General features: G+C 38.8%; 1 protein-coding gene and 1 long non-coding RNA gene across 2 annotated transcripts in view; both read right to left on the reverse strand.

Annotated features, from left to right (window-relative positions):
* The window catches only part of LOC140236733 (uncharacterized), a 69,055-nt gene extending 61,589 nt beyond the window's left edge, over positions 1 to 7,466 (reverse strand). Inside the window, exon 1 of the long non-coding RNA XR_011901790.1 lies at positions 7,344 to 7,466. This is a non-coding gene — a long non-coding RNA (uncharacterized lncRNA). The remainder of the gene's footprint in view (positions 1 to 7,343) is intronic.
* A 5,981-nt stretch (positions 7,467 to 13,447) lies between these two features.
* Positions 13,448 to 24,182, reverse strand: LOC140236627 (uncharacterized). Its single transcript, XM_072316547.1, has 10 exons — positions 24,005 to 24,182; positions 21,626 to 21,686; positions 20,586 to 20,761; positions 19,785 to 19,932; positions 19,056 to 19,194; positions 17,683 to 17,827; positions 17,070 to 17,197; positions 16,210 to 16,338; positions 15,635 to 15,819; positions 13,448 to 13,748 (listed from the first exon to the last, which is right to left on the reverse strand). The coding sequence occupies exons 1-10, from the start codon at positions 24,074 to 24,076 to the stop codon at positions 13,642 to 13,644; spliced, it is 1,290 nt and encodes a 429-aa protein (XP_072172648.1). The 5' UTR covers positions 24,077 to 24,182; the 3' UTR covers positions 13,448 to 13,641.
* Positions 24,183 to 24,442: the final 260 nt, after the last annotated feature.

Raw genomic sequence — 24,442 nt, forward strand, 5'->3', positions numbered from 1 at the left:
GTTTGGTCTACAGCCAAGAAAGCTAATAAAGAAAGACATTCCAGATTCATTCCTACACAAACTTAGGCAGAAAATAACCTCATATCACGGAATACGGCCTAGTTTAACGTTTCAAATTTGTGCTTAGTTTCTTATGTCATCATGGCACGGGTACACTGGAGGTATGGAATTGCAAAATTAAGATACAAGTCTCGACTCTCTCGGAAGGAAATGCGCAGTCGTACCTGCGGGCTAAACTGCAAGATGCTGCAAAGCGTCACACAACCCCCCCCCCCCCCCAAAAAAAAAAAAAAAAAATTACTTGCCGACTCATTACGGGCCGAATCTGCGCTCGAGGATGTGGACGTGAGAGAAACAAAAGCAAAATATGCAATTTTTCCTGGACTTCGCTGCGTAAGTCCCCCGATTCCAGGTGCATTTGCTGGCATTATGGAGGCAGCACAGGAGGAAACGGCATAACTGCCAATTCATGTCTAGCGCGAGATCTGGAGACCGGAGACTTCCCCGCGACATTTCATTTTTTGCAAGTCTTGGAACGAGGCAGATGGGGAGGGAGAAAGTGAAAGAGAGGGAGAGAAGGAGAGAGAGAGAGAGAGAAATGGAGAGGAAATGATATTCTTAAAATAAAATAAAAAGATGCAGAATATTTACGGTGAGACAGAGAAAGAGAGACGGGGGAAGGACAGGAAATGATATTCTTAAAATAAAGCCGAGAGCAGAGAGGGAGAGATTAAAGCAGAGAAACAGAGGAAAGTGAGAGAGGAAAAGGGAGAGAGGGTGAGAGAGGGCAAGAAGAGAGGGAGCTTTCGAGAGAGGATAAGGATTGATACCTTCCAAAATACGATGTCTTAGAGATGGAGCGGGAAGGGGAGATACATATATTGATACGTAAAGAGACAAAGTGATGGACGAAAGGACGGACGGACAGACAAACAGACAAATAGAAAGAGACTGAGGGAAAGAGGGGAGGGAGAGTGACAAACAGAAAAAAAAAAGAGAGAAAGAGAGGGAGAGCGGAAGATGGAAATGAAATATGTGCATATTCATGCTGCTGGAAACTGGAGGGTATAAACGTGGTACGATAGCCAGAGCCTTGGGGGTTTTGTCCTGGAAAGAGGGGGAGGTTTAGGAAGAGGCACACAATGAATGGAAATCAGATTGTAAGGGGAGAAGTGAGGCAAAATGCCAATTTACTTCGAGTCAAGTAATGGTTAAAGAAATGAGCACCACCACAATAACTTTTGGACATACACAACACTAATACATGGATGGTTATGAGGAACATGCCAAATGTTAACATTCCTTGGTTGGCATAAAATAATTTTTCAGTTCTATGATATAAAAACAAACTAGTCTCCTATAACTTCCAGGTATGAAATATTTAATGTTGATCTAAAAAGGACTTCCTCGTTTAGAAGCTATTAAAAAAATGGATACTTTGCAATAATTTTGCAAGTTTCCTAAAACTATGCACCAGATTAAAAATACTCCCTTTCATGAATTTTTGCTGAATAATTAAGAAATATCTGTGAGATGTATCTTTCATCAGAAATGGATGAAAGTTAAGTCATCATTCATTCATAGAGAACTGCTAGCAACTAATTTTGTTAGGAAATTGTCAATTGGGAATATTATTTCTTGTCAGTCATGAATAAATTTTACAGAAAAAATGCCAGCAGATCATACAAAATATGCATGTCCAACCTAGATAATTATCAGACATTGTCAAAAGGGTGCTTAAAAGATCACAGATATCAAGGGGAAAGCAGAAACATTGTAGATAGCTGAGAAACGTACTGCATTCCAAGCATAGACAAAGACACTGTTCAAGAAAGGTCAATGCCTTCAGAATGGTAGCCCTTTAAATGCAGAAGAAAATTACAGTCCAATTACAAATGAAACACGCCTTCCTTCTGGTTGACTAGAATGCACAAACAAAAACAGAATGTTTTGCAGTTGTATAGTATAATATGTAAACAATGTTCTATATTGTCAACAAATGGAAAACTCTTGTAAGCTTGAGCCTAAAATTGAACCTGAGCTTAAACAAATGTTTAGTTCTATGCCATATCACTGCTGTCTGACAACAACAGCTCTTTTGATTTTCCTGTAGGATGCCATGTTTCAGAAATCATTAGCATTCAAACAATCCCTTAAAATATTTTGATTCCTTTCATATTCTCACTGATGTGTAGCTCTGATTTCATTAAGTTTACTCATAAACTCAGGTTTGTTTGTTTGTTTATTTCTAGAGTAAATATCAATGCTTTATGTAACCAGGGTAATAAAACATCTTTGTGTGCCTGCCACTTTTCCCTTCTTTTTTTTTCCCCCTTTCACAAAATTTTTCTCGGTCATTCACCAATCAAAGCTAATCGGTTCATTAACTCACTGATCCTAGCAAGCAGAAAGAGTGTGTGACTGCTCACTGCAAAGTCATATCGTGCTGCCATGACTAACAGATTTTTTTTTCCCCCCCTACCCCAGCTCGGGGCAAACTGTGCACAGTAATCGCTCTGGCCAAGCCCCTGACCAAGGCTAAACACTAATGATTAGATTTTCGGCAAGGTGCAACACCTTTGCGGCCAAGTCCATGTTCTCCACCCCTTCCTTTTCACCCCCCCTGCAATGCTTTCTCAACTAATTGATGTAATTTGTAACATGTTGCACCAGATCATACACAATCACAGGCTTAGAATGACAAATCAGTAACACACGGACATTGCTCACATCATCTGCTTTCTTTATGAGGTAGCAAAGTCTTTCTTTCTTCCTTTTTTTTTTGGGGGGGGGGTACAATTTAATGAACCTGTATAATTCTTGCATGATAGGAAAAAATTCCCTCTTTGTGATTTCATCATTTTATTGAGATCGTACAAAATTAAAAATTTGATGAAATAAGTAGTTGAACGAACACTTATTTCACATTCACCACATTTGTGTCTATTTGGAGTGAGAACAAGCTCTTAGCTTTTTCTTTTTTTTTTTTCATATGCATTTTACACATCTGGTCCCAATGACTGCCTGCTAAATTGAACCTCTACACAAAGGACAGCCACAGGCATGCTAACCTGTTTTTAAAGAATAAGCTGTGCAGAGCAGAAACAGGTGGTATTTTAGGTCTTTGCCCATCTTGCTACACAAAATCAGTGTGACCAAACTGACCTCACAGACAATATGGCCAAACAAGCAGAACGTATGTGTCCATGTATTACAAAACCAACAAAAAGTCGCATGCCCTGATTTTACATGAGAACACAAAATAGGTGAAACGTGTCCACCCAGTTAATCTTGAGTTTTTCATTTTTTCTGAAAGAGCAATTTTTCCTCTACATTATTTCAAAGTCTAGGATCATGAAATGAGTGGCAAGTTGTGTTTTTAGCAGTTTTGAATGTTTTAATAAAGCATTACATAGTTACAGCTTAATCTGATAATCCCTTCATTGTTGTTGCTAGGGTGCCTTACATCCAATTTTTTTGTCTCATTCACTGCACAGGTAGCACGGCTTGGTATTAAATTAATGGTAAGATTAAGCGCTCAAATAGACCCTGTACTTCCGTGCCTCTTTTCTCAGTACACACTTTTCCAGTGTGTGTGCCTTCTTTCCAATATTTAGATAGCTTAAGAGAGTCCACTTAAATTGAGATATAATACATCATTTGAAAGCTTAAAGGCACTTTCAGAATGTGCCCTTAGCTAAAAATCCATATCTGGTGACTTTTTGCTGGTTTTGTGGTGCAGGGTCACATCACAGGAGTATGGTGGCACTGTAGACAAGGCTGTGGACTTTCCTCCAAGAAGTTCTGGGATCAAATCTCACCTGCTCACCTGATGCATACATCACGAGACAGCATAGTTTACCTACTCTATCATCTCTTGGGCAAAGTTCATGAATGCCAGAGTAATGATAATAAAGGCCCGAGTTCTGCACAAAAAGAAAATGGGCTTACTAAAGAGCCTACTTGTTGGGTGATAAAAAAAAAAAAGAAAGAATGATATCTTTTTATCATATCAACAAACATTCCAGTCAATCAGACTTTACTGGTAACAAATATGACCAGAATGAACTCTGGACTGTCCATTATGACACCTGCCACCTCCTTTACCTTATCCCTTGTCACAGCAGTTGAATTTATCCATGGTAAAAATGGTGGTCGATTATGATTGACTCACAGAAAATATAAGGATTTGATATCGTGTATCATCACAAGCATGACCATAAAACAGCCTGAAAATAGCTTTTAGACAAGAAATGTCAGATCCACATTAAACTGGGCACTTATGACACTCTTAACCCGTTGAGGACGAGTCCCGAGTATACTCGGGCAGGTGTCTATGGGAAATGCGTGTTGTAGCAAAATCAGTCCATCCTCAACGGGTTAAAAAACTAATGACTAAAGCTCTGAAGAGTCTCTCAGTCAGTCTATGCACCAATGCTGCATTAACTACAGCAGTAACAGGACAACAGAGGGCGCTAATTTGTAGACACCTACATGTCTACAAATTGACTTTACAGATACTCTTGAAGAAAATTAAAAGAAAAAAAAAAGTTGTATCACCTCTATTAATATTATCATTTCCTATTTTCACTATCATTACTTAAAGTTAGAAGCCAGAGACAAGCCATTTTTGGCACAACCTGAGTGAGATTTGCTTGCCTCAAATGACTTCTATGTATAGTAAGGGTACTAGGTCTCGCGCAGGGACTTAATGATCGCGCATAGCATAACTGCGTATAGCAAGCAATATTACGCGTAGGACTAAGCGCAAAATTTGCCGATACGCCCATGGAATAAACATACCTGACAACCGCTAAACATGAGAAGGAAGCAGGTAAGAAATTTTGATTTCAAACAAATTTTTCACTAAATTTCCAATTTTTTGGAACAAATTTTTCACTAAATTTCCAATTTTTTACCTTATAATTTACCTACCTTAGCTTAAAAACTTTTTTAAGGATGTTGTAGCCTAGACGTGTCATCTCGCTCGTCTCGTTCGTATGATCGTAGCCGATAGAATTCGTAATTTGTTCGATCGATCGTTTATTATATTCTACCAAAGCCGAAGCACGTTACAGCCGCAGAGAGGGGCAGACACTTTCACGTATGAAACTACATAGGGCAGCTGCGCGACCTTTACATACCCCGAGAAATTGAATGTGTGAAATTAAGTCCGACATACAAACGGCGACAGCGCACTACTCCGTCATCGTATCATCAGGAGATTCTGGGAGGTGATTTTTCTGCATTTTCGTGATATTTATTGAGAAATTCAGGTACGATTGTGGAATAATTTTTATTATAAGAGCATCACAAATTTTCGTGCGCGATATCTAGACCCCTCAACCATACATATCACCAAAGTTAAAGGCATTGTTTACCATTTGCAGATGAAACAAAAACCCAGGCAGCTTACGGCCCCAGTCACGTATAAACACGGATGCTCAAGGATCTACACGGTGATCCAGGGAGTTCCGGGGAGATCCGGGATTTTGGTATGACTGTACACACGGTATCAACACGGCAGCTACATGGATATAAGGCCGGAAGAGCACAGCGTCTACACGGACAAACACGGCATCTACACGGATCAACACGGCAGCTACACAGCAGCCATACGGACCACCCCAGATTGCTCTGCCAACACAGCAATTCCCGGATGACGCTGGATGTTTTTGACCTCCAAAAGTTGCCGTGTTGGCCTCTCAGCTGTCCAAGGCGTCAACACGGATCTCTCCCCGGATCACCCCGGATCAGATCCGGGGTGGTCCGGGGTGATCCGGGATGTCTATGTGACTGGGGCATTAGTGCTTTGGAATAGTCCTAAAATGTGACTTAGGGATAGAATGTAACCAGTGTAAAAATTTAATCAGTATAATCAATGTTACATATTTTTAGATATACAAAATTTGAACAAGGTTATCATAAAATTGTTTCTAGACTATACCGTCTCTGGTTATGGTTTAGTGAGGAAAATAGTTATATCTCCTTACCAGGTAGGCTTTATTACAATATATATATGGTAGGATGTTTTGTGATACAACTGACCTACACATATGCATCAAATGTGATAATTCTTGATTTTTATATATATATATATATATATTTTTTTTTTTTACATCACTGCTCCCAACGGGAAACAGTAGCTTTAAGGAAAATAATTGAGAAATGTTGTTGTCACAGCGGTCTATGACATTTTTTTATGAATAAAAAAGAAAATGTAAGCAGAGATTATATCCCATGATTTGCTTGCAGCTTTTGACGACAACAGTTTCCTCTTTTGTTTGCATTTTTCCTTTGATCTGCAAATCAGCTCTTAACCCGCTGAGGACGAGCTGATTTTGTTTCAACACGTTTTCTATTGACACCTGCCCGAGTATATTCAGGACCGGTCTTCCAAGGGTTAAAAGGGCTTTTCAGCAAGACACTGGCTAAGTCATCCAATCAATAGCTAGTCAAGATAAACCAAGACTTGCAGGACTTTCACAGAGCCTGCGAACTTAGTATTTCTGCACATGTTATAAAATGCTCATAACCAGACAGTGAACCAGGCAAGAAATATCAACGAACTGTACACTTTGATGCTTGATTTTTAAAGGGATGGTATAGTTGGGTCGACATGGGTATTCAGCCTTTCAGGTTTTATCTTTTTGCAAGATAATTAGAAACCATCTACAAAATATAGGAAATATTAAAGAGCATACAATTCTAAGATGAATTAAAAGTTTAGGGCCTATTTGATGGAAATCAGTTAAAAAAAAAAATGGCTGAGATATCCAAAAACAAGGCAAAACAAATTGGTCCTACTAAACAAAAGGTGGGTCCCCCACTAAAATAGTGAGTACCTGGTGGTCAGGTGGTGGGACCTACCCATTTCACAAGTATGCCTATAAAACAATTGGGGGCATTGCGTTAATGTCATGTCCAGTTTACTCATAAACTTTCACTTGATAGAAATATCTAGGCCTAGTTGATGATCATGGTGATAGAGCCTACTTGGTTGTTGTCAGCCCTCTTTTCCTAAATTTAAATTTTGACCTAAATAAATCTAAATTGAAGGGCTCTCAATCTTCTCTTGGTCGATACTTAAAAAGCTTATAACATCATGCAGACACAACATACTCAGGAAGAGAGTTCTAGGACTTTACTACCCTATTCGAATAGAAATTACCAGTTAACTGCGTCGGTATCACGATTACTAAACGAAAAATCGGATTCTGACGTCCAGCTACTTGTTAAAAACTACAGAAAAGCCAACGTGTCGGACTAAAGAAACTGTTATGACTTTTTTTTTTCAATTATGCTTTTTATGCCACGCTTTCCATTCATGCAAAAACACGTACCTTCGCTGGCAACCTTTGCTTACTTGAGAGAGAAATGGTCACTGCATCGCAAGAAACGGGCATAAACAGCAAGTTTCTCGCCAAAATTGTAGCACGGTTTGGCTTCACACTGCATTCAAGGGCAGCAGACACTCGTGCGAGGCGTCAGCATGATACAGGCTGCGCTGCCAGCATACAGGCGATCGCGACGAGTCGTTCGATCGCTTCGCACGTTGAGCTTACAGCAGCAGCAAGCTACGTTCTCTCAGGGAGGTGAGAGAACGTCAAAGAGAGAACGTGCATACATACGGTACAGCATCCGATATCCCAGCAAGAGAGAGGGCGCCCTCAGTTGGTCGAGCAAGATCAGTCAGTCGTGACCATAGAGCTGTATTATATGTGCGATATGTAAATACAGCTCTATGGTCGTAACAAGAACAAGAGATGCTCTGAAATCAGCTGCCCTCTCCACTTCCAGGTCCTAGGGCAATTACCCCCTGGGCATTTACCCCGGACCCTTCCCCTGACCCTTCCCCTGACCCTAACCCTAATCCTAATCCTGAACCTAATCCTAACCCTAACCCAAACTCCAAACCCTAGCTAAACCTAACCCTAACCCTAATCTTTGAATGAGTACCGGTTATTGCCCTGACATGCCTCGTACAACAAATTACTCCAGTCTAGTCAGAGGGGGAAAACGAAACTTTACTTGAAAGTGCAGTGGCGGATCCATAGGGGGGCGTACTGGGCGCGCGTCCCTCCTTTATTTTTTGTTAAAACAAAAGAAATAAAAAGAACAAATGGGAGGGGGGTGTGCGCCCCCCTTTAATTTGTAAAGGCGCCTCCCCTTTACGGAATTCCTGGATCCACCCCTGAAGTGTGACATTTTTCATTCCAGCTAGGGTTGCATAGTAGCTTTACCAGCGAAACAGCTGCTGTTCTTATGTGATGAGACTTCTACAATGTATTTGTCCTATCCTGAAAAGAGTCAAAATCTCATAGATGGATTCATCCTAAATCTAGCAAAAAATCTAAAGGTATTCTTAAACCATCATACTGCTGTAATCCTGAAAATCCTAGACTTGATGTACACGAAAATGCTGCCCAATGACACAAATATTGGAATAAAAATCAATACAATACAGGGGATCTACAGTTAAGGACAAACAAAGATTTGAAGCAAGTGCATCTGAGGCAATACTATGCATTTGTCATAAGTATACACTGTATCTCTTTGATATAGGCCTATTCATTCATTCATTTTCATTTTATATCTCAGATGGATGGGAAATTTACACACACATCAGGGGTGGATCCAGGAATTCCATAAAGGGGAGGCACTGTTACAATGTTAAAGGGGGGGGGCATCCCCCAATTTTTTTTTTTATTTCTTTTGTTTTAACAAAAAAATGGGGGGGGGGGGGGGCGGGCTGCACCCGGTGCGCCCCCCTCTGGATCCACCACTGCACATTAATAACACATAGTGGAAGCTTGAAGTGCATTTACACATCATGTTTAAACAAGCTTTCATATAGTAAATCAAAGAAATTTGGAGAAATTTTATTATCCAAAATTAAGGTATGGAATTATATTTCAAAAGGTCCTACCTATGAAACAGCATAGGCCTATTATATACTGATAGTTGCAACAACACAGGTAATGAGATCATGTGATAAATGACCTCATTAGTTTCAAACTTATCTTGACAACAATTCTTTGCTATATTTTTTTCATATGAAATGAAGGAGAAAAATTTGAACATCCTTTCTATCAAGTTTTTATTGTGTCACAATACAATATCATAACTTGATAAAGTTCATTTTTACTGGGAAAGAGTTATAGTTGCTGAAACATCAATTCATATAACAAAATCTTTCTTTTCTTTTCTTTTTCTTGTGTGTATAATATGATTACAGAGTTGCACTTGCCACCAATATCAATATTCAGTGAAAATTTGTAAAATTCCATAACTTTTTTGTTGTTGGTAGAACTGTAATTAAAGTCTGATTTTTATGGAACTCTACTCATTTTGTTCATCATATCTTCCTAAGTCAACTTGAAGATGGTGTGGAATGGGGTCTTATACAGAGGTTTCTCCTTTACCTCCAAAGATGTACATATCTGACACACTCACAATAGGTACTCCAATTCTTACAAAATCAATTAGTTCAGTGTGATCAAATCATTTATTGTACAATAAAATAAATTACAAGGTCATGATTGTCTCAAGTTACAATTAAACTCTTTGCAAGAGTCTTGAGTCAACCAGTTAGAGAGGAATGTATATCAGCATTGCAAGTTTATAGGACAGGGCAGTTGAAAAAACATTTCAGAGTCATCTAGAACATATACCCTCCATACAATAGGAGGCCTACTGTGTGTAAGCAAACATACGATATACATTGTACTGTAAAAGCTGTTATTTTTGCTTGCAGATATTTTTGCAAATGTGGAGGTCACAGACATTTTTGCGAGATATTGTTATGCGATTTGACACTGAGGCTTTAATTGTATAGTGCACTAATGCCTGTCTATTCACTCTGCAAATTTAATGTGATCGAGAGGAGGTGGCGATATTTTTGCATGTTGTTAAATTTGTCGCCCAATAGTGATTTGCAAAATTCGCAAAAATCAACCCCACACGAAAATAACACCGTTTAGAGTATGTGCATTTCAAACTTTACTAGGCACTCATATCATCAAAACACCTATGCACTGTCTCAACTACAATTACTCATTCTACAATGACTCACTTTTCTTAAAATGAACAAAATATACACACACATACACATGATTATACCAATCCATATAAGTATTAAATGTCTAAATATAATTCATATGATTATACTACTGTTCAGTCGGTTGATTGCCATATATCTTCAAGTGTTACAATGTTTTTATTTGATCATTCAAATTATAATACTTCATACTGCATATTTTAGCAACAGCAACACAATTTTAGCAATACAATATGAATACAATCAGCATTCTCTGCTTGTCCATGTCCAATGTCGAAATGTGCCTATACTGTAACATGCCGTCCACTAGCACAATCTACTGATTCAGCATCTAATCACAAACATCTACTGGTCAAGACACACACTTCTCAGCCATTCCTACGAAACTGCACCATAACACAATAAATCCTCTAGAATTACATCTAATGTGTAGACTCACTGCATGACTTAACCTTAGGTGAATGGGTACAGTACAAAGCTCACCTTGATGCACTACTTTGCAAATATGAAATGGCTAATGATTTTACTCAAACAGCATAGAGTCATATGTAATTTTGACAGAGGTGGAAATCAAATAAATCTGTGAATGATAGCAACATTGGATGATTTCAAGGAATATCAGAAAATATTGCTCTTGCAAAGGCCACATGGTTTTTGGCATTGCTATCCGTGCCATCGAATACTGTATACGTCATACATTTAGCAAGTCTCATTTTTCACGAATTGGGACTTCCAGACAATTTTGTTAGTGGTTAATTTTGTGATTGTGGATGGAGTGCTGTACTGAACATTGAAATTTATGCGTGCATGTCACATTCATGTCAGGATTAGATTTAATATTTTGGCATGCTTTTGAATTTGTGGATAGCACCTGACTCACAAAATTTGTGAAAACAAAAGCCTCACGAAATATCTAGCGTATACAGTATAACATTACTATTTACAAACAGTAAAAGGTATAGACCAAGCCTACATTATATCAATAGTCTTCAGCAATAATCTACTCTCTCAAAAGCATTCTCAAATTTCACATCAAGTTTGCACAAAGATTCCTCTACATAAGACATTGCTAACAAATCTATGATGTCCCACAGTTAACGGGTATCAACCTCTCTACTGCTTCTCTACGCTTGTTGTAATTGTTAAGACAGACAAATACCATGATCACTTCAAATGACAGAATTCTTCACAGTCTGCATCAATCCACAAAAGTCTTTCTTACGAGGTAAACTGAATGAAAAAGTCAGACAGAAAAAAGTCACATGAAATTCAGCTTCATCATTGCACTGAATGTTTTGATGCGATAACAGCCATGTTGCAGCACATCCCATGCCATTAAATGTGAAAGCATCTAACCGGCCAAATGTTACGAGATTGGTCGGCCCAGACGATCAAGATGTAGTACAACCTATTGGGACTCTCCTGGGTTGCATTTCTACAAAATGTAGGTCGAAACCAGCTCCACAAACAAGAGTAGGCCGTCCAGTCAGAGCTGGATCGATCCAAACAAACACAACAGAGTACATAAATAAGTTGCCATAGCAACGCACTCTACGAGCAGACAACCAGACGAATGAAAAAGAGGGAAAAAAATGGTCCCTCAGTGTGTTTCTGTGCACAATTCCCATTAGGCCCACTTTTTTGAGGCAAGTATGAAGAAAATATGAAAATGAAAAAGTGAACAACAAGCAAATCATGTTTGCATTAGTACAGCACTGAGGAAATCCATAAAATGGTTTTGTTCAATCATGAGATCAGCAATATTTTCCACATACATGTAATAGCACATTCGCATTGAAAATGAACACACAAGTTTTGTGCCAAACTATACATGGGTAATGCCACAATGCATACCTGTCAAGGTTGCTAGATGTGCTGAAGTAATATTCTCATATTTATGTGGTTGCCAAAAATTTTGAGGACTGCAAATACAATGTATAACAATGACACCTGCTGGAGTAAAAATCTATGCTATCTCGAATGCAATACAAGAGCTTTTCACAAAAGGCGGGAAACATATCCTCATAAATTCACTGCTGAAGCTGACCATCATGAGCATTTACTGAACCAATGCACTGTCAGCATTCATAACAATATATGTGCATTCATATAACTGGGCTATTAATGAGAATGTCTTAAGTGGAAAATAGAACAGAGGTGGCAGTATAGTATATTGATAGGAAAACTGCAAATATGTGACAATGCATCACAAAACAAACAAAAAGTTGCATGCAGTGATTGTGTGTGAGGACTGAAAATAGGTGAAATGGGTCAACCTAACCAATCTTGAGTTTTTCAAATCTTCTGAACGAGCAAGTCTTCTTTTACATTATGTTAAAGTTTGGGATCATAAAACAATCAGGAACTTGTGTTTTTAGCAGTTTTTGTCAAACAATTTTTGGTGGAATAGTGTGTGGCTAGGTGTTTCTCATAGAACTCTCTTTCCATTCCTTAAAATCCCAGTCCATACCTTTCACTATCAACTCCATTAACTTTGGAAAGTATAATGCTACTGCGTTGAAAGTTGGCATTCATCATCTACAAAATGTGTTAATGAAGCATGCCTAATTTCAGCTTAATCTGATAATCCCTTCATTGTTGTTGCTCCAGTGGTTAACATCCTGTTTTTTGTTCCATTCATCGCACAGCTAGCATGGCTTGGTAAAGATTAAGTGCTTGGATAGGTCCTGTACCTCAGAGCCTGTTTTCTCAGTTCACACTTTCCAGAGTGTGCCCTTTCTTTCCAATATTTAGAAAGGTCAGGAGAGTCCATTTGAATTGAGTTATAGATCATTTTAAAGCTTAGAGTCTGCTCTTTCAAAATCTGCTCTTAACTAAAAATCCATGTCTAGCGACTTTTTGTTGGTTTTGTGATGGAGGGTCACATATATGGAAATGTTTTAAGAGCCATTTACATATATCATATCACTGGAGAGACACATGTACACATTACAACATGATTAATAGGTTCATCAGAGTGCGACACATCAGTAGAATGGTGGGATTTAATAACTTGCTAGGTGCAGTTGTTTGTTCTTTGAACACTCGGGGAAAGAAAATGCTTTTAACATGGGAAATCTTGCATTAGATGTCATATGGCACGCAATATTATTTTTTTCTTGGAAATGCAACAAAATTACAGGAGCCAACCTTCTTCTTCAGGACATTTCTGGGCATATTTGACCTTACCATACAGGAGCTACAATGTGCAGAAAGGAATCCTATCTATCACGAAGTAAGTATAATTCAGGATCTCCTACAAAGAAGTCTCCTTTAGTTGATTTCAAGAGAACTTGTCACATGAAACACCCATACACAAAGGCCCCTGCCTGACAGATACACACACAGTGAACTGGATATACTGCATTCAACAATTCAAAAGAACACGTGATACACAACAGACTGTGAACTGAGTAAATAACCTGTCAGTAAAGTTCAATTTGTTTGTTTCACAGTCGGGACCATCAACTCTCCCCGCATAGATGCTTCACACGTTATCAGCTGCAGCATGTATTTGCAGATCTCCGGTGTCTCCCGTTGGGTCACGTGACCGCAAGCTCCATCATCCCAGTAATGTCTGGTCAGATGAGGTCCGAGTCGAGCTGGTCCGAGTCCAGAGAGAGGGCACTGCCAAAGTCTCCGTCCTTCTGACTCCCCTCGAGGTCTGACAGGGACAGACTATAGTCATCTGAAGTGGGGATGATACAGAAGGGGGATAAAAAAACCCCACATATTTTCGTACGTCAATGATGAGAGTATCTTAGTAAATATCAAGTATCTTGGCTTTACAACCTTTTATATTGAATGATTAAAGGTTTTCACATATTCAACATAAATTTTATTTTTTTTTTGCATTTGTGACCCACCACAACAAAAGGATCCTAAACAGGGGTCGCACTTAACTTTTTTTTTAACTAGCCAGGCGGAATACTTAGAATCAATTTTGACACTGAAGCAATATTTTGGCTAGCCAGACGGACTAGTAACTTTAGAATTTTATGATTTTCAGCTAGTCCGACATGATTTTGGGTGGCCAGGTGGCCAATGGCCAGCGGACCATCGCCAAATTCGAACCCTGCTAAAGTCACTGACAGCTAAGCCGAGAAAATCGAGTTTGAAGCCAGATCATCAAAATCCATCAAAACCATCAAAATTCTGTTTTCGACAAAATTTTGAAGTCTGATGTTTCGTCTATCATTTGCTGAAATTTCGAAGCTAAATTATCAAAGGAAAGGCAAATAATTAGCGTTTTTCTGAGCCATGATTTTCTGACTTTCAACTGAACAGAAACGTGTCCGAAGATTTGGATTTAGCGCCGCAGATAGACTCCGCCCCTAACGAGGGAGTGACCTTATTGGTCAGTGTGTGGCATCCTGGTTACTGATTGGTTGTGCATAGACCGCTGACGCTAAGCTTGAATGAACATGGTTGAGGTTGCTAGGAGCATACCTTCTATTGTCAAGAGGTGAAAACTGCCTTACCTCCCCGTGATCATGATTGTGTTTGAGGAAAACTTTGAAGGTGGTTTTCTCGAAATGCAAAATTCCTAGACCACTTGACATGCTCTCATAAAATCATTGATATCTTCGCAACCAGGTATATTTATGAGTCTTGTTATATACGAAATTAAAGCGGAAGAGTAGGGAAATGAGGCCATGTCATTTTCAGAAAATCGCCCTCCGACTTTTGAATCCTTTTGTTGTAGCGGGTCACATATGTCTTGTACACTTGCATGCTATAGAAAATGAAAACTTATAAGTACTACTGCTACTTCTACTGCTACTACTACTACTACCTAGAACATCAATAAATAGATTCCCACAGTTAGGCATAGGCTGGATTTTACTGACATTTGCTGCAAAGTGCCTTGAGCATTTGCAGCATGGTGAAACATTTGAACATCAAACAAACTGTAGTTATCATTGCATCACCCTTTTTCATTCTAATCATCAAAGTAATTATGGTTTCAAACAAAGAAGGACGTGATTATGTTTTCTTGCACGGGAATATCCCTTCCACTTGACAGGGATTCCATCTATTTCCTTGTCTTTGATCGTTTCATTTGTTTATGTTGGGGGAGGTATACATTATGCCCCCAAGGAAATTACAATTACATTTCCAAATTGATAATTTTTAACATGATTTAACAGTCTGAATGCTATTTCAGGGTCTAAAAATATATCATCTTACCTATATTTTGCAGACAACCGCATTCAATTTGTTTAAGCAGTCACAGAGAAATGTGGATCATTGTAAAGCATGTCATGAGTCTGATTCTTCCAAGTTTAGCACTTGGATGCTCTTGGAACTGCATATTAATGTGTCAACACAATGGACAGAACTTGGAGGGAAGGGATTCCTGACATGCTCAACAAAGATCCTCATTTCTCTTTGACCAATGAAGCAAATCGGATGGGATTTTCAGAAAGACGTGGGTAATAAGTAATACTTTCATATCCTGAAATTGTATTTGGACTGATTCACTATATCTAAAGTTATTGTGGAAGGTCCTGTTGTAATTTTTTTGGGGGACATACTGTAGAGCATGAAGACTGTGAAGATACAAATACTCACCATGATCATCAAAGTCATCTTCTATCTGGTCGCTCTTCACCGCAACCCCACCCTTCCCCTTCCTCCCATCCTCCTCCTCCTCGCCCAGGATCTCCTGGCTGATGTTGAGGGGCAGCGAGACCTCCGAGCTGGTCAGGTCCTCCAGGCTGGTGCTGCTCTCGCTGTTCACTGCATCCTCCCGGTAACTCCTCCGTTGCCATGATTATGACTGGAGAGGAGCTGATGACCTGTTAACAGTGGACGACGAGGGGTTTGCCCTGCGACGCCTGCTGCCTGAAAAAACAAAACAAACAACATATATAAGCATTAAGAGGGACTTTAGTGTTGCATATTCGGCAATGCTATGGCAACTGGAATGTCTCCGCATTCTACATTTTTAGTACAGTTAAGAGCAACCCTGCTTCACTCTACTTGTATGATTCAATAACTAAGCTATTTGTTTGTTTGCTTGCTTGCCTGCTGATAGCTCTTGGATCACAACAAAGGAATAAACAAGCAAACAAGCAAACAAACGAAGGACAATGGACAAGAGATGGTTAATCACAAACAAACATCTAGTTATTGATGAACCCAACTTACTCTTGCCCGATGAAGAGACGGTTGTCGTGGAGATGGTGGATGGGTTGGACTTGGAGCTGCTGTGTGAGACCTGAGATGCGCTCTCCAGCTTGCTGAATGTTGATAACAACTTTGTCATCTCACTCCTTGTGAAACATGATGGAAAAAAACAGGTAAAGAAAACTAATTAACTTCTTCTAAACAAAAGAAAACCTTCCAGTTTCAATCTGATCAGAAATGAAAGACAATGTCTACTTTTTCTTTTTCATTCACTGTGGTTCTGATAGATTTTGGAGTGTCATTAAACTTTATACAAACTTTGAGTATTTTGACGAGTATCACAGAAATTGTATTTTCACGTAACCGGAGCAAACATTTCTGTTACATTTTAATCTGGGCAAAGTATTTGACAGAATTTGATGTCAGGATTCCAGTTACCCTGTAGGCCCAGAATACTGAGTAAAATATTGGGTCAATTCTTTTGTTTGTCAACAAACTGATTTACCATGAATTCCACAAAGTCACAAATAGTGCTGAAAACATGCATAACTGCATAATGCCACAACACAGACTTGGTATGCAGTACTACCGACTATTTACTGCAAGCCAGCATACATTTGTAGATATTGCTGATGAATATCAATCAAACCCTTTTGATAGAGCACTGCCATACACTGGTCTTTATACAGGCTTCTTGTCTTGGTTTTATTTGCAGACCTATTCTCCTCTTTTTCTCTTTTTTTCTTTTTGTTCTTTATTTTTTTTTTTCATAAAAATGGAGGAGGATTAAAGCTTTGCCACAAATTAGACTGATGATTCCTTTGAAAAAAAAAAAAAAAAAAAGGAAGAAAAAGTCCTCTTAAATGAGGTGGCTCACTTGAGATCCCGAACATCCTTCTGAGTGCTGTGGTGCTGGGGATGTCCCAATCCCTGGTGAATTCCCGGAGAAAGTCTGCCCCCCTGGGACTGGCTGAACTGTACATCCGAGGACAGCTTTGTAAACTTCTGCACAGCAAATGGGAATAAATTAAATAACATTAAAAATCAAAGGTAAGAAAGCATTAAGATGAGGTGCCTGAATGAAAATGATAATCTGTCGTGTTTGTTCAAAACTTTGAGTATTATAATAAGTGTCATAACATAATGATCCATGTCTGAATTCCAAACTCTCAAGATATTTAAACGTTTGGAAATATTGGATTTATGAAGCGTGCCTCTGCGGTGTTTCATATTGATCTGTAGTGTTTAAACACCTATTCAACTGTACACTTCACTGCATCAGAGCTTTGAGGTCAATTCTTACAGCATAACTGAAATAGACATTAGCATAGAAAAAACAGCACCCAAACTTAACAGGTCTACACTCAGAACAATTCAAAACATTTCTCATCACTTTGAAACTATACATGTGCATGTTCACAAATATTCAGAGAAGTGATTTTTTTTTTTTTTTTTTTTTTTTGGGGGGGGGGGTAAGTGATGCAGCATACCCTGTCCAATCTGTCCATCCTCCTGCCCAGCTCCTTGGTGTCCACCAGCTGTCCAGTGGTGTCCATCTCCTGCTTGACCATCCTTGACCTTAGGGTTTCAATCTCATGGTGGAGGGCATCGCACTCTGACTGAAGGCTTCTCTTCCTACCACACGTTAACAGACGGACACAAATTATCGAATGAATTCATAAACATCACCCCAGCATGTGGCTCATCAACAGAAAAAACATGGGTTGAAGTTCTGGCCCATAAATTTTCATTGTAAGTAGTATAAGGATCCCATAATGGCAATGATGATAAGAATCATCAACGTCATTATTGAGGCACTGGCAAGGTTTCATGTTTGATGTTTGACTATTAATTAATACACATAACTTAATCACCAAATGACTAATTTGCTGAAACTCTCATTGATCTATGACATGACTGTTTTCATCTCTTTGACAAGCATCTTCTACTGATGGTTTTAAAGGACAAATTCACATTCATAAACACAAGGATTGAGAGAATGTAGCAATATTAGTAGAACACATCATTGATGAGAAGACTACTGCAGAGTATGATGTCACATGCGTACAACAATATAAGGAAAATATAAAGAGAATTTTACAAAATTTAATCTTTTGATAAAAGTACACATTCCCTTGACTCGTTACCGACATATGTTATGGGTAATATTATTCCCCCTGCCTTTAGAAAGAGGCGAGTGAAGTGCTCTTTTATTATGTGAAAAAAGTTAAAATATGTTGAATTTTCTTTACATTTTCTTTATACTGTTGTACGCATACGACATCACAAGCTGTAGTAGTCTCCTCATCCAGTGCTTCAAACACAGAGATTTTAAAACTTCATAACTTTTGCATCGATTGTCCAATTTTCCTCAAACTTTCACTGATGTGTTCTACTAATATTGCTGCATTTTCTTAATCCTTATGTTTATGAAGGTGAACTTGTCCTTTAAAAAGAACCTCAGGACCTACCTTTTTAATTTAAATTGACAATTGTTCACCTGTATGTATATGTGTACGTATATTGTTTGTTTGTTTATTGTTCTTATTATCTTCTGTGATACTATTGTAACGTGATACATTATGTACTCTGTTCTATAGCGCCATGAGTATCTTTTTAGGTAGAATGAGCGCTTTATAACAGTCTCTCTATCATTTATTATTATTATCTTAACCAATTTCGTGTAATTTTTTTGGCCAAATTCTTTTTATAATGTCAATAGAGCAATCTGCCCTATTGGGGAATTTCCAAGTACTGCATACTATCTTTCCTTGAGTGATGGCTTAAATTTCTGATCTTTGAAACCTTCACAACCATCACCTTCCCGCATCAACGCTGCATCCCTATAACACTCAACGCTTACATCTCATGAAGATCCCGGGTTAGCGATGCAAGGGCATCCTCACTGCGATAGCCGTCGATTCCCCCAAGCATCTGCTTCGTGATCCGCTCGTGGAGCTCGTCCAGGCGGCCCCTGACATCGCGCTGCCAGCTCTCAATGTCTCTGTAATTCTGGAAAATTTCAAATGAATTTCTCATGCAAACTGTCGGTAGCTATATTATGCCTCCAGAAAATGAGTTTTCAAATGCAAGGCAATCTTTACTGTGACAATTCTATGCCATTATTTTCATCAATCTACAAGAAAAAAAAATCAATCCACAGTGTCACTTACGATCTCCGACATCTGATGTGTAATAATGATCCCTTATGAAAAGAGATATTATTTTATTTGTGATAACAGCCAATGAGTTAGACATGTGTACAGATCAATAGGAAACTTGTGAGACAACGACATCATCCCCTCCAATAATTTGCATATATCCAGATGCAACTGATAATACTTTTTCATAGAAATATGTAAAACCTGAAAATGCCATAACTTCTTAATTTGCATGAATCTTCTACCTCTCCATTTCAAAGATTCTATTCCATTTATTACAGTCAATGTGAACAAGCAGTAAAATTTACCTTATAACACTTTCTCATGGGTTCAATCTGTACATACATACGTACATACAATGTACATGCTGTTGCATACTACATGCTGGAACAATTATGTCAGTACGCGTATGTTATGTCTGGGGAATGCACACATTGTGGTGCTAACCTCATGACCTCTGTGTCCCTGAAGTCTGGCAGAGAGTTCGTTGACCTGCTGCTCAAGGTCGCGCACTCTGATGTCATCCTTCCTCCGATCATTCTCAAGGTCATTGATTTTGTGGGATAGCTGCTCTATAGTCTGGAGTGCAGAATTTACAGACAACAATGCCAGTACAAGTTTGATATATGATTAGCAATTTAATAGTCCATTGGTGTCTTTCATAAAGGCACCGGAACTTTTCTACCATGGAGTACAGATTTTACAGAGTCATACAGCAATAGGGTTGGCTCTGATGGTCCATGAACAAGGTTTTTCCCTTAATCTAAGTTCCTGATGTGATGGCCTTTTGTACACAGGATTTGGTCGAGCACAATGATGGTCATTCTAAGATTGAATTCCAGCAATGGATGATTTGAAGTTTCATGATAATTTGCGGAGAGAAAAAGTCAATGCATTTCTACAACCAAATGTATGAACTACTGAAAAGTGATGGATAAATCAGAAACAAATTATTGCAACGACTCCAAAGGTTATAACAAATGCAAAACAGCTGAAAGCATCATTTAAGCTTGCTTCTGATATTAGAATCGGGAAGACAAGCTATATCAGCAAAATTTCAACTAAAAAAAAAACAAATCTACAAAAGGCGTTTAAGTCATCAACCACTGCAGGAAAAGAGTAATGTTATCTTTGTTTAGAAGAAAAAGAAATGAAAACAAAATATGCAAAATATGCACATTTTAAAACAATTATTTAGAAATACAAACAAAGGGAGGCAAGTTTATCAATACCTTGTTCTGCCTCTCAACTTTCTCTGACAGAAGAGCCACCAGGCCAGTAGAGGGCGTGCTATGCCGGTAGAGCTCATAGCTGGGGGACGACGTGCTGCCATACACGGCCGACACTGGACGCTCCTTTCTGCTGCTTCCCTGTCTCATGGCAGGATATCCATTGCTGGAGCCGTAGTCTTGGAAAAGACAGAAACATACATTAATATTTACATAAGTGATTATATTAGGATTTTTCTATCATTTCCTTCTTTCACTTGGATAACACATGATACAGTAGGAAAGGAATAATTCACAATATGCAGACGAAATGAAAACCCAGCATTTATGCTTCATAACAGGTCTAAAATGTGAGTTAGGAATAGAAACAACCAATATACAATGTAAACATTTGAATTAGTATAATCAATGTTAGGTATTGGTGAATACACAAAATGTGAACAATGGCTATAATAAGAATGTTTCCAGACTAAACCGTCTACAGTTACGGTTTATTGAGAAGAATAGTGATATCTTATTATATTTTAGGTTCTATTGCAAAATTCTTACACGGTAGGATGTTTTGTGATACAACTGACCTACACATACATGTGATATCTTGAACATTTTTAAATCACTGCTCCCAAAGGTAAACACGACCTTTAATAAAATAAGATGAAACCATTGATTTCATTCAAGTTTACAACAGAGAGGGTTTTTTTTTTTGTATTTAGATTCTATTTCATGTTTGCTGAGGGGCTTGTTACAAGTATACACAACTTTTCTCTATAGGCCCTAATAGCTAATGCTTCCACACAAAAAAAAAAGAAAGAAAGAAAGAAAGAAAGAGTGGTTCATTGTCTGCAAACAGTAACTGTACAGTGTACTTCAGATGACACTATGGAAAACATTGTTGTTGTTTTTTTCATTTCAAAAAGTGCAATAAAGTCTATAAAACCGATAGTTGTTCAGCCTGTCTGTGGGTTTCCATGATATCTAACATATTGTTTGAAATACCGGTACTGCATCTGTCATCAAAGGAAACTCCTCCCTCTCCTTATTACCTGGAGGTGCATCCATCAGGGAGCTTTCAATTGGCTTGTGCCTCGCTGGGTCCAGACGATTCTGAGTAGGAAAACATCAGAAATAAGAAGAGGTACAAAACATGTCTTGACAAACACAAGATATTCATTGTAAAAATGGTGTTTGTTGTCTATATCTACAATTGTAGCTCTAATCAGTATTGCAATCAGCAGGAGGAGGAGCTCACTGATTTGATTTGATGAGTCCATCACATCTTTGATGTAGATGCGCACCTGTAGCTGGGTACGTACACAGTTGTATAATGTACAGGTATGGTATTACTGGACAGCATGGCTATTCCAGATGCACACTTTTCTGCGTACTAATGACATTCAATGTGCGCGGGACTTCGTAGACTAGCCTCATACATGTAGACATAGAGCGTTGTATGGACTGAAATCGCACAAAAATGTGGCACAAAAATGTACTGAAAAACGCTAGTTTCGAAGAAGATGTTGATTTATCACAAGATTTTATCATGTGTTCGAAATGTTAATGTTACACATTTTACCATAAAATACAAAATTTGAGCCTCATTTGCTGCTTTTTTTTCTTTGTCGTCTGCTTGGTAGGAGGGTGTACGATAAATCGTGGGTATGAATTAGAAATCTAGAGTCTTAGACGCTATATGATTCTGCTGCAAGGACAATAAGCGAAAGACGTTGATTATTCCATTACGAAAATGGCGTCCGGAATTCTATAGAAATCTAATGCGATTTTACACTGTGAAAACAGACAACTTTTTGGAGAGGGGAGTTAGATATTTTAAGTCCATTTTCCAAAAATCGGAGAGAATAATTTTCATGATTTTACGGGCCGAATTTATAATTTTCAGGACTTCATCATCCTCTGACTACTGAGTATGAAATTCAGAGCCACGAAAAGTGTGCGGTGATATGATACGATCCACTCTCCTACTCTGCACTGTAGATCGATGTTCTATCACTTTTTAGGTAAAACACCAACTAGGATATATATAGGGTTCTAATGTTACACAGCAGGGTGCTACATACCCTGGTAAGCACTTGCCTGATTGCCCGGGGCAAGTAAAGAAATAAAATTTGGGCAAGTGTTTTTGAACAATGGGATCAAATGCTTGCCCAAATTGGGCAAGCAAAAAGTTTTAAGGCCACCCTTTATTTTGACCCCATTAAACCCATACTGAACATTTGCAGAAGCCCAAAGATAATGGCTGTTTAGTGATGCAACAGTAAACACACTTTATATCTCATTTCAGCAACTTTCCAAGTCTGCTACTCAATGTGTGCTGTTATTCAAATGATTGTGTTTTATTTAGCCCCTGACTTTACAGTACAGTTAGCCCGACCAGACGCTGTTAATACGCTACGCGAGTACAGCGTCTGACCAGCGAGCGGGCACCTTCAAAGTGGGGAACCACAACACAACTACAAAACTTATGAAAATTTATACGTTCTTTATAAACAATGTACACGTTACCAAACGTTACTCACCTTAAGTGCATACTTGTATTACAGAAGGTTCGTAAGTCCATTGAGAGCCCTCGTGATAGGTCCGTGGAACCAAAAAAATGATACTTTCTGGCAGATTCCCTAACACCCTCGGGGTTTATCGTTGCTGAATTCAAATTGGCGCCTTGATCTCTGCGGAAATCTTTTGCGTGCGTGCGATGCGCTGCTTAAGTGTTGGTGTAGCAGCACGGTCGACAGCGCGACCTTTTGAAAGGGCATTCAGATCATGTGACCTCCCGGATATTGGAAATGGCCTGGCGTGAAAGACGATGTACCGTTCGTGAACCGTTCACTCATGCTGCATATAGCCATCATTTTAGGTAAGTTATTAAATCTAAATTTCAATATTCATAGCATAGATATGAAGTCTCATTATCATTTTGTTCGTCAGATGAGTTTGAAGTGACAAAAAAATAATCTAAAGTATCAAAATTCAATCCGATCGCATGCGATCGTTGGACCCTCTTCGTGTTTGGAGCTTCGTTGGTACAGCCCTGTCGCGCTACGTATGTACAGCGGCGACTGGGCTGTGTATAGTTACAGTACAGTAGGCCTACACATGATTTTCTATTCTTTTTTCCTCTTATTTTGGACTTTCTTTCGAGGAAGTAAAATCAACTTTTGGGAAAGTGTTTCATGGCAAATATGAAAATCTGCTTGACTGACTGGGCAAGTGGTAAAATAAAGTTTTATGTAGCACCCTGCACAGCCCAGTCGCTGTAGCAAATCGCCAATGCAATGAATGGCAATGTTATTGTTACAACAAAGGCTAGCTAGCTAACAGGCAGGTATTGGGGAGGTAGGGCGGCGTCCCTCTCATCACACGTTCACACACCCGGGATGCACACTATCAAGTCTGTAGGAACTTACCCGCATTCGGCCCAAATTGTCCTCTGTCTCTCTAAGTGTGCTTGTAAGATTCCTTTCCCAATCACGGGACATTATTCTTGGAGCCTATTTTGTCTGATTGGTGTCTAAGATATCAATTTTGTGAGCATAACCACTGAACTGTGAAATATGCAACACGACTCGGCTTGACAACATGACGCGAATGGCTTGTGTATGGTAAGCGGAATGATGCCCATCATTATCGTCGGCTCTTGTTACACATAAATTACATAAAAATCAATCCGCAGGAGCAAAAAACACTAAAAATCGAGAGGAAAACATGACAAACAACGTTATTTTACAGTTAAAGCGAAGAAAAATAGCTACAGTAGCCCCTGAACGGGGAAAACGCTGAATTACAACACCATCGTGACACCACCCACTGTTTTTCTGCTGTGCTATGTTCGCTTTCCATACAAA

This window comes from Diadema setosum, chromosome 13 (assembly GCF_964275005.1).
Source record: "Diadema setosum chromosome 13, eeDiaSeto1, whole genome shotgun sequence".
Lineage (NCBI taxonomy): Eukaryota > Metazoa > Echinodermata > Echinoidea > Diadematoida > Diadematidae > Diadema > Diadema setosum.